This window comes from Ascidia mentula, chromosome 5 (assembly GCF_947561715.1).
Source record: "Ascidia mentula chromosome 5, kaAscMent1.1, whole genome shotgun sequence".
NCBI classification, from domain to species: Eukaryota; Metazoa; Chordata; class Ascidiacea; order Phlebobranchia; family Ascidiidae; genus Ascidia; species Ascidia mentula.
This window is the reverse complement of record NC_138570.1, coordinates 16,340,316-16,352,055: the sequence shown is the minus strand read 5'-3', so window position 1 is coordinate 16,352,055 and position 11,740 is coordinate 16,340,316. Positions and strand designations below refer to the sequence as shown.

Here is an 11,740-nt window from a genome sequence, read left to right as displayed (position 1 = left end):
ATCCTGTTGGAGCGTTTCAGCTAAATTAAACCTAAATGATTTATTGACGTTTTCGCGACCGGCACGTTTTCCTGACACGTCAAGTATATTAACTTCGTGGGGCAACAACTGCCTGTCCACCTTTTTCCTTTCTTCTTTGCAATGGTGGTGGCCAATTTAATAGGAAAACCATTAGCGTCGAACACGAATCGCTCTTGAAAGAGGCTTTAAAGATCTAAGACAGTTTTAATTAAAAATATAACTTTTACAAAAAATATCCGATCCAGTTTTGGAGATACGTAATGTACCAAATATTTACTGATTCTTTCTCTGGTTTGCGAAAATAAGTTACAAATGATTCAATACAAAATAAAATAACGTGGACTGCATTTGGTCGTATATTTAATGGAGCTTCCTGAAAATCACTTGTTTTAACCAGCTTTGACGTTATTCAGCAACTATATTTATTGCCATTCTTGCGCAGAATTCATATTGTTCATTCATTATTCTGCTGTGTATTTTGCTGTTTTTTACTCCAATGTTCATAGGGAAGCCAAACGTCTGAAGCAATTTTCCTGCAACTAATTTTAAGCTGTATGTTGACATTCTCAATACGGCAGTACAAACAAATAAACCAATTTTGTGATTTTGTATTCATGCTAAAGGCCCACAATTTTTTATTGTTTTCTTAGCTAAATTTTTAAAACACCATACATATGCCCAACTCTACACCAAAGATAGTCAACTAAAAACTTCTGAAATGGCATTGAAACTACTCACAACAACACTAAATTCGCATCGGTGTTATGCCTCTGTACGTGAATATGTATTCTGATTACCCCTCTATCGAAACGTAACCACTCTATCGTCTTGATATTGATGTTACGCGTCGTATTCAGATCAAATCATACCACCACGCATCTATGCTCATTGAACCGTAATATTAATTTCTTAATAAGATGCCTTGAAATTTTTTGACGTAAGAGAAAGACATTTTCACACTGACTGAAATCACTTTTATTGATATAATAATATTTGGTCCAGTGGTCGACAAACAGAATTTCGAATATAAGGGGGGGCCAACATTTGGCAAATTAATTAGGCCATAGAAGTTGTGTCACCAATAATACACAACAATTCTGTATGACTTGGCATTATAACCACATTTTAATTCAGTGATTCCCAAAATTTATTGATTTGTGGCACAAATATTTTTTTTAATATCGGCCTGTGACCCACCATCGGAACCGATCTTTGTCAATCGAATGATTAAATCTATATGGCGATTAAGGCCCCATATCAGTATTAAATCCCCAAAATCAAATTTTGGAGGCTATCACCGTGAATGTCCACTAGTACTATTTAAAAAATTATTGCAGCTGCATTGAACAAAATACAGCAAGGAGGATCTTAATATGTCTTAAAGATGGCGGAAATGATAACAGGGTCGACAAAAGCAACTTCCCAGTAACAATTTTTTTCTCCATTGCATAGAAAAAAAGTTGGGGTCAACATTGAACTGTTTGGTGATAATTTTTTTCACAAAACCAACTTAGCCTACATTTTTTGCAGTCTTTTTAACTAAACTAAAGTCCGACCAGGGGGAGAATTTTCCCTTTGGTGCTTTGAGCAACTAATTTTGACATGAATGCGTAAACAAGAGCCTAACATAAAATGACAAATGAAGGTTTTGGACTACTTCTGCAGTTCAAAATTTAGCTACATCCCTTTGAACATTTTTATGCTTTTTAAACTAGCTTTTTGACAACATCCAATGACTATAACTGACTGAAAAGGTCAAAAAATGCATTAAACGCGCTGAAAATCGCCCTGGCAACAGTATCTGCTTATTCAACCGGAAATTTGACATGGATCTAAAAGGGCCTACGTTGCAATTAAACCCAGAAATCCTGTTTTAAACTACCTTGCACGACTGGACCAGCTCAAGCATGCGGTGTATTGTCGGAATTACAGCAGCAGAACAACATTTAATACACTCAGACCTCATGCCCAAGAAATTATCTTTTATTTACCGAAATTACTGTTTCATGGTCGCACCGTTCAAACTATTTGATCAAATAGCATTGGCATAATTATATTCCGTCGCAACGCACCAAATAACAAGCGCAAAGGTGGCACCAACTTCTGCACAACAACGGATTCGAAGTCGTCAAAAACATTGAAGCATCTTCTTCCTAGGCCACAGACATATGGGCGTCAAATACACCTTTTTTATGACGTCATCTTCGGTTGAAGTTTGAAACCTTTTCTCGGAATTCAGTAAAGAAATCAATAACTTATCGTTCGCTGTAGGTTCTGCACAGAGTCACTCACAAAGGTATTTAAATGCTTTTTGCTTCTCAGACCCACCAAAGCATGTGGAGAGCGTCGATTTCACAGCACAGCAGCATTTGAATGGTGAGATTCAGGCAGCAAAACAAATGGAAAGGCCGAACCCTAGGTGGCATTACTAAGTACAAGCTTACCAGCATTCTTGCTTTCACAGTCCACTGTCGGCGTTAGCAGTCCGAAGACGTCACTTTTCGCCAACGCACACAGAACTTATGCAGGCTGTAGTCTTGGAAGGGGTAGCCAGGAGATTGGACACCCCGATTTTTTTAGTATAATTAACTCGGTCACCGAAGAACTTAAAACTATATAATCACCCCAAACTACCATTCCCCCATTACACAAAAAAACTGGTAATCTTTGCCTTAAAAGTTCCAAACTTGCAGTAAACACACATGCACATTATTATTTTTACACATATCTGTGCTAAACAAAAGCAAAACTACAAATTTACTGCATTGCAGTATCAGACAAAGTGGCAGTGTGATGCAGAAGTATTCTCGTTAAATTCCAATAGATTCAGCACTAAGTTTTTTTTTCCTCTTTTTGTAGGTAAATAACCATCATTTAATGTCAGAACAGGGAAGGTAATATTTTTAACACAAAATCTCCCTTATGACAAGATTTGGGCTGACTTCCTTGCCTTTAAAAGCAGTACCTTTCATAGCTTTGATAAACTACAGAGGACTAACCTGGTATCAAAAATTGTGAACAATTTTGTTTCATATTATCAAACTGGATGGTGAAAACCTACCATGCAAAGCTGGTTACCTATTCAGAAAGATTGTGTATCTTGATTTTCAGTTGACAACTGCATATTTCTGATAAAACAATGAAAGTTAAGCAAAGGTGCATCCCTACTGATTTGTAAATAACCATAATATATTGCTTGCATTGCTGTGCGAACACTTCGTTCTCCTGTGCTTGAAATATAGATGAACGGAATCCAAGGCTTGCCATGAAGATGGTTTCGCATGGTGTTCCATGATGCAGAAAAAAACAAAAATAACAAATATAAAACTAATTCTTTAACATAAGGGAGAAAATTTGTACAGTTAAAAACACATGTATGTTTAAAATTTAACAGAATTTTTTATTTTTTTGTTATGTAAGTGAAGTTTGATTGTGTTTGTGTTCAACTACCTTCAGTCTAACATGACCTCAAGGGGAGGCTGTTCGACAAAAGTATCAATGGTTGCTGCCTGTTGTTGTCCCAACAGGGCAGTGCCTGAAAGAATGAATGAAAAACTGTTAAAAGTTGCGACCTTTGAATCCATGACCTTGAATCAAGCACTGGTGGTTATTATAGTTTTGTCACACTGTGCAGCTGCATCAAAAATTTATTTAGTGAAATCTAAAGGATTTTGCTAATTATTGTGTTTGAGCGTTTTAAGAACTTGTATCGTGTGAATACCATTGCAAGTTGGTCTTTACAGAGCTCAAATCATCAGCAATCTTAATCATTGCTCCAAGACTTCTGAGAAACCACCTAGAAGGTTGAAATGTGTTAAGGCAATTTTTAAAATGTTACTAAACCATAGTGAAAAACATGTTGAAATTGTATTAATATGCACAAGTCAAAGTGCAAAGCACAGAAGCATTCATTTAAGTGGAATCTACAGTTTTGAAAATGGAAACTCACACTTGTTTTGGAGAAAAAAAACACATTGCTGGCTATACAAAAAGTGTTTTCGCAAAACTCACAATTTCAAACCTATAGGAAACAACCTGATAGTAAGTGAAGCTGCAAAAAAGTTAACTTTCATCATCAGTAAGATGAAAAATGCAACATTGTTTATAAATTGGTCCACAGTCAGCTGTACATAACGAATTGTCGAGTTTACTATGCTACCTTTTCCAGTACAAATGGATGACTTAGAGCTTGGTTCACTGACAAGCGTTTGGAGGGATCAAGGCTCAGGCATTTGTCCAACAAATCCACCAATTGGTTAATCTTTCTTAATTGATCCTCGGGCATTCTAGACGTCGACTGTCCGCCTAATATCTCCTTTTTAATATCCATCGTTGGATTTATTGTTGAGATGACTGTGACCTTCTCCCGTTCTGTAACTTTGTCCACTTCAGCGAAGAGAAAGTTCAGGCTGCTGTCGAAATGTTGGTCTAAAGCACATACAAATATTTATAATTATGTTAACTCAATGTAAAAGGTTACTTAACAAAACACTACAAACTATGTTTATGGCAAAACTATTTATGTCGTGAATTGTTATATTTATTGGTGTTGCCTTTACAACATTTACCTGAAGCAGGGGTCGGCTACTTTTAGCTCATCACAGGTTAAAGCTAAAAAGTCTCAGTGGACGTATTATTTTTCCAATACCAATGACATTCCCTTCACTGTTTACGATGATATTAAACCTTGTAAATTTCAACTTTTTTTATCTTCCCGTTGTGCGGCATGACAAAAATACCACCCAGCTGGCTACATAGTTGTAACAATTAAAAAAAGGGCCACATATGCAGCTATAGGTTGCACTTCATAAAATGCCAAATATCTTTCTTGGCACTAGTGTGAGACTATGCTGCAGTTTACGAACTTGAGCAACATAATTCTACCTAGGACGCTTAGCTACTGTTGCAAGTGACTGCATGCTTATGTGGGATCATATTGCATTGAATATCAACCAAAGGGCCCCCTTGCACAACAACACCGTTTTGCATTTGTACTATATGGTTTAAAGTTTAAAGAATTTCTCTACAGTAAATAATGCATGATGAACATTGGTCAGATTTTTGCCTGCGCCCAGCATATAGATGTTTGACGCCTACGGTGACAACACTTGCCTTTCAGGGTTCCTTTCTTCAAAACACGATGAGGTATTTTTCCTTTCACTTCCATCATCAACTTCAACATCTGATTGTTGGATTTTCCAGGAAAAAGAATTCGACCTGTACCAATATGTTAATTACAAAAGGAAAAACCAATTATTCCAAACATACAAATGCATACTTCACATACCTGAACTTAAGAGCAACGGAAGTTTAAAGTTAAAAAAAAAAAAATTAACCATGCAAGATGCTTGACTAATCCAACAGGGAAAAAGTTGTGAAAAAAAAATTCAAAGAATATTAATTGATTTGCTGCCGGGGATATACTAACACTGATAAAATTCAGATAAATCAAATACAAATACGATAACACAAATTTTAATCAGTATTCGACTGCATAGCGACACAACTCTACTTGAGTGTTCTTATTCTTGTGATCAGTTCTAATGACAATTTTTCTAATGGCATGTTTTGTTTTTAAACACTGCATAAAAATTTAAGATAAACACATTGAATGTACGATTCATATTAAATATGTGGCTTCGGTGCAAAACGTACCTAGTTCTTGCATTACTTTACGACTGTCACAGCCCTTTTAGAAGAAAAAGAGCTACAATATGAACATTGAGCTGCAGGCAGTATGTTTCAAACTATCAGGACAGGTCAGTGCAGCTGGCACTGAACTGGTTTTTAACAGACAAGCACAGAATTTTTCACTTTGTGGTACTTTTCAGGCAATGTTGACCTAACCAGGTACCAAAAAATAGAGACAAACGACTGTGGGGCATACTATGGGTAAACAACTGTGCTATAGGCTCAGATGTCGAGACTTTATAGGTTGAAACAGTGGGCACTACTGTCTGCAGCTTTTTCTATTGGTTTGTCTCCTACATGACATTGCAGACAGTTAACAAAAATAGAAAATAAACTATTGATGCAGCAACATTCTCACCTGTGTAGAGTTCAAATATGGTGCATGCCACTGACCACATGTCAATGCCATGTCCATACTGCATTCCCAATATTATCTCAGGTGCTCTGTAGAACCTGGTTATATGAAATAACATTAACGAAAGATCTCCTGTGCATGCCATGTTTGTTAATAGTTATACAATATATGAAGTCTTTCATAAAAGCCACTCATGTACTGGAGTTTAGCTAGGATGCTTTATGCAAGAAAAATAAATATGGTTATAATTAGAAAAAAAAATTAAAAACTCTGTTACCTGGATACAAGGTAGGGTGTAATTTCTTGATCTGCAATGTGCGATGTCGACCCAAAATCACAAAGTTTTAGTTGTGATTTGCTTTCATTCACCAGAATATTGTCTGGTTTAATGTCAGCATGAATAAGGTTGCATCTTTTTAGCAGTTTCAAAGACATAAAAAGTTGCTGTGTGTATGATTGCACCTGTACATAAACACACAGTATGTGAACAGATATTACATTTAAAGCTGTTGAAAGTGTCACAGGTGACATCGTTACTGTGTTGCTGTTGCTGCCAGGCACACTGTAATTTCAAAGAATTAAATGTAAAATTTTATTTTTTATTTATCGACATTTTCCCTGCTATTCAATGAGGCCTAGCATGGTAAGAATGGATTTAGCATCATCTTGGTAAAGCCTTGTTGGATACATTTGATCTAAAATGTCATGAGCGAACAAACTTAGTAGTGTTCAACAAGATTAAAACAAACCTAACATAAAATGACGTAAGATGTCAATACCAAACAATTATATGTTGTGAGACAAAGAAGAGTTGACGAACAACTATATGTTAGTCAACAAATTTGCAAGAAAAATAAAGCTCAAAACAACCAAGAATCAAAATTACTTACGGCTTTGACATGTATTCCAATGTTAGCTCCGTATTTCTTTAACAACTCCCGGAGGTTCATACTTAATGATTCAAACACCAAACACAAATGGCTTTTGTGGTTAAACTGACGATACAAACGCAAACAATGGTATTTATCATCTCTATCCACATCATTCAACTTTTTCAAGTAGTCCAACTCTTTCAAACCTATATGTTAAAATTTAAAACAGTTTTAATCATTTGTCCAGGTAAACCCATACATGTGCACTTTATATAGCATTGGCGTTCTGCAAAATACTTGATGTAAATTTATTTAAGTAGAAAAAAAACTAGACATGGTTTAACAATCTGGAATTAAGTCAGCAACCTTTATTCTTTAAAATTATTCTTACCTGTTTTATGCATGAGGTCATTGCGGCGTATGATCTTGATGGCAACTTCTGACCCACCTCTAGCATTATCTCGAGCCCTTACTACGTTGCTAAATACACCTTGCCCAGTGTAACCGTAAACTTGATATCGCTTGTCGAGTATCTCCCCAATGGCAACCCTGTAATAACCTTCAGCATCGGTCCAGTTGTCCTGTTATAAAACATCTTATTACATCCACATTCATGAATATTACAACAATAATATGCTATGTAACTGGTCCGAGATGTAGATGTGCTATATGCTAAAGTAGCTGTGCTTGATAATGAGAAATATTATTTAGATAACAAAGAGGTAGCAATCATGTCCTTGTTTTTTTTAAATTTAGAGTGCGAATGTATATATTTAAGTGAGAATATATATATATACAATAAACAGTACCGTAAATAACAGTAAATAAAGGGTGCCAGAATGCAGAATTGACACAACGAGAAATTTGCTATTTTTTAAGACACATTTTTAGTTTAACAATGGTTTACAGTTGTAGTCCTAAAGGTACCATAACAAAAATGGATTGCTACTAAAATGAAGTGAACTTTGCAGAGTCTTGTATTGAGAGCTACCTGGAGACTTGGATCTTGGGAGTCAACAGCACGGGTTACTGCCTTGGAAGCAACTTGGGCAGCAAACTCTTCTGAAAACATGTCACCTGTTGCTTTTTTCTCCTCATTGTTCTGCTTTTCTTTCTCATCTTGAATTGTCCTGACAGGAACAAAGTCAAGGTTACGTTGTTTTGTTTGTGAAACATTTTACTTGCAAAATAAGTATGAATTTTAGGCATTCAACACAACTTTGACAACATTTAACTGCACATTGTAAGCAGTATATGCCATTTTATACACTTTCAGAATTCCTGTCAAAATTGCCAACTACAAGTCCTATGGTGAAATGAAAGGTTTCAAGCCAATAATTGCTATTGTTGGAACTTAAGAAATGAAATTATACATTGGTGGCTCTGAGTGAATCAACTCCAGTCTTGAATAACATGGGAAGACTTACTTGTTAATTTGTTCAATCTTATCTTTAATTGCACTCTCAAAGTCAGCGTTGGTGAGATTTTTCAAAGCATCAGAAGTAAGGAGGGTTTCCATATCAGGTGTCACAGAACTGCCAACAAATTTGCATATCACAATAAAATCTACATATGCATTTTTATATGGATACTCACAATGCTACAACTCTTTCACTAGTGATAATTTGTACCATTTAACAAGATAAATAATCAGACACAGAGTCTTTTCTGTCCATAAGACTGTTTAGAGATTACGATAAATATTTTGAGTTTTTTTTATTTGTAATTAAGTGTAAAATGAACCACATCGCCAACAGTGTCCGCACGCAATTCCAACTCACCCTTCTTTGTTGGTAGGAGCGCTACTAGCAGGTGTTGAAGCATCTGTGTTTACGTTGGAAGCAAATATGTCGTCAGCTATGACAAGATTTCCTGCGTCGTCTTCGTTGTCTAACACCTGAAGATCGTCAGCAGCTGCACTCAACCCTAATCAACACAAGAGTTATTTAACTATGGTCAACTTATTGCAGCCATATTGACAGAGATAAATAACAAATAACAACTGTGTAAATTGTGCAATCAAACCATACCATGCAACTTCTATACTATCTTATATATAGTTCAGACTAGCAAGATATACACTGCAAAATCAGCCAACAACATGCAATTCATTGTCATGGCATTTTAGAATGACATTAAAAAGTCTACAAACAAAATAACACTAGGAATCACAAAATTATCCGAACATTGGTATGACAACATTACAACCAGTACTAAGTGAACACTCTTTGCACACAAAGCAGTTTAAAGGCTTAGAAACCTGGAATAAGCCCTTTCTTCTCTTGTTCTTGGTATTTGTTGACAATTTCCATTCTTTGTTTTCTTCTTCTTTCTATGACGGATTCTTCGTCCTCATCGCTCATCTCAACAGATATATCATCAGACTTGCAAAAAAACAAAAAACTTATTGGCCAACCACAATACTATATACTATGGTGTGAACATGTATATTGTGACAGATAACAGCAGCTCTTGTGTTTAGTGTAAAACTTCAGCTTGTGCATTTAAAGTTTTACTGAAGAATTTACCTCACTGTCACTTTGTTTTTGTTCATGGGCCTTCATTCCTTCAGAGAAGCTGCCTTTATATTTGTCCTCATTGTAGCTGGAATGTCGGCGTCTACGCCCATCTCTTCTGTCATCTCTATGCCGTGAACTGTCATATCGACGACCGTGGCGATCTCTGGACCTGCTTCGTCTTCTTTCCCGACTGCATGGTAACAAAATAAAAAAACATGAGTATATTAAATACACAGACATTAATACCACATAGATATTAATACCATTTATACAAAAGAATTCTTACAATACAAAACAATTATAGTTTTACCATCCAATAAGCACAGCACTAAAAGGCCTTTTCAACAAGTTTTGGTTTTACATTTTATGGACTTTTACCTTCTACTTCTACGAGAAGCAAGTTGTCGCGGTAAATCTCTACGTATACGAGAGATATGAGACCTGCTTTCATGTCTCTCTTTTGACCGACTTCTCCTCCTGTTTCTAGAAGAACTTCTTCGTCGCCGATCTCTTTCACCATCTCTGTAACAATAATATTTGACAACTTAAAATATTCTGCACATGAAAGAGTCCAACCAGACAAAATCTAACCTGGTTCTGCTGTGAGATTCATGACTTTGACGAATGGCTTTCGATTTATTTTCAGAGTGCCTGTCTGAAGCGGAACGCCGTAAATCTGATGAATGTCGGGGTTTCGATGCATCAGAATGTTTGTCACTTTTTCTTTGATTCTCAGATGACAACCTTTCCAAGGTCCAACATATTGTTAAACCAACAATGAAACATCAGACTATGAGATTTAGGCCAAAATGTAAAGTTAAAAAAAGAGGCAAATTTCAGAACTTAACAAAAATTAAAGTTGCTCAACCAAACACTTAGTAGTTGGTTTCATTGGTATATTAACTTGTCACAAAACATAGAGGCATACAACCCAATACATATTGAACATGGAAGAAATTGCATACCGTGATTTTGATTTGTCATCTCTTTCACGAGATTCATCTTTATTTTGGGATCTCTGCTTGTCTTTGCTCCGTGATCGCTCCTTTTTCTTTTTCTTCTTGCTACTTTTCTTTGGTTGTTGGACATCATCATTATCTGCAACCTCCACTTCATCAACTTCCTCAACACCATTTTCCAGAGTACCATTTGCATCAGAAGCTTCACCATCCTCGACACCGTTTTCACTCATTTTTAATGCCTCCTGAATGAGGGCTTTTTGTCTTTCAAGATCCATCAGCATATTTGACTCCTTGTCATCATTATCATCGACAATCTGAACATCGGTTTCTTCAGTTTGTTTCACATGACCCACGACAATCTCCGTTTCATTTTCAACTTCAGAATCAGCTTCTCGCTTCTTTCGCTTTTTCGGTGAAGGATGATCTATTTCATCATCAGAGATTTGACGTTCCGCTTTTTTCTGCTTCTTGCGCTTGTTGTGTTTGTGTCGTTTTTGTTCAGCTTCCTCATTTTCTCCGTCAGAAACCTTTGCAGACTTCTTTTCACTTTTTGAATGCTTCTTGTGCTTTTTTTTGCTCTTGTGGGATTTTTTTATTTTGGGGGCAATTTCATCAGCGATCGAATCAGAGTCACTAATGTCCGATTCAGCACTTTGCTCATGCTTGTGCTTCTTCCCCATCTTTACTTTCTTTACTAAGCAACAGGTTTGCAATTGCAACTATGATAAAGACCAAATTAACCAAGAGGTAAATAAGTATTATCTTGGAATGTAAGAAATGATAATTGAATCTTGGGTGTTAAATAACACACACATTATATTTTTATACAGGCCTATAGGCTAAAGGCTATAACTAAAAAAAAACATTATTACCACAATGTGACGATAACGAATGTCTCAAACGCGCACTTACGTTGCCTGAGATGAGTCAAAAAAATATTTTTGCATTCAGTTTTATTTGAAGAAACTGAAAACGCAGCCTTTCAGAAACACACAAAAAATCTACAGACAAAGACAACAAACAACAAACCTCGAGCGAAATCGACGAAAGAGAAACGTCGAGAGGAAATCACCTATTCGATGGCCGTATTTCTACGACAAAAGTTCCAAATTTCGAATTTGCTGTATGATTTAAAATGTATTTATTTAATCTTGTCTCTAATTTTGTTTGTTATGGAACAATTATGCTGAATAATGCAAACTAAAAATGTCCAGCACATTATGTAGAAAAATCAAACTTGCCTTATCAAATCAACTTTGGATATTGGATACATAACTTTGGATTCATTGGATATTAAAATTCATGAAAAATATTTTATAA

The 11,740-nt window shown here is 35.9% G+C and overlaps 1 protein-coding gene across 4 annotated transcripts; it reads right to left on the bottom strand.

Annotated features, from left to right (window-relative positions):
• Nucleotides 1-1,946: 1,946 nt before the first annotated feature.
• LOC145901454 (serine/threonine-protein kinase PRP4 homolog) lies at nt 1,947-11,178 on the bottom strand. Of its 4 annotated transcripts, none has more exons than XR_014402523.1 (17): nt 10,424-11,178; nt 10,050-10,202; nt 9,837-9,980; nt 9,468-9,648; nt 9,200-9,323; nt 8,721-8,865; nt 8,367-8,474; nt 7,931-8,069; nt 7,331-7,520; nt 6,958-7,145; nt 6,345-6,529; nt 6,071-6,165; nt 5,134-5,238; nt 4,181-4,449; nt 3,743-3,817; nt 3,205-3,556; nt 1,947-3,149 (listed from the first exon to the last, which is right to left on the bottom strand). XR_014402523.1 is itself a non-coding variant. In XM_082989146.1 (16 exons), exons 1-15 carry the CDS (start codon nt 11,098-11,100, stop codon nt 3,785-3,787), a joined length of 2,736 nt encoding a protein of 911 aa, XP_082845272.1. In that variant the 5' UTR covers nt 11,101-11,178; the 3' UTR covers nt 1,947-3,556; nt 3,743-3,784. The 4 variants fall into 4 exon arrangements, 2 of the variants coding, with proteins under 2 accessions (XP_082845272.1, XP_082845273.1); XR_014402524.1 differs by having other exon boundaries at nt 3,222-3,556; XM_082989146.1 differs by having other exon boundaries at nt 1,947-3,556.
• Between the last annotated feature and the right edge of the window lie 562 nt (nt 11,179-11,740).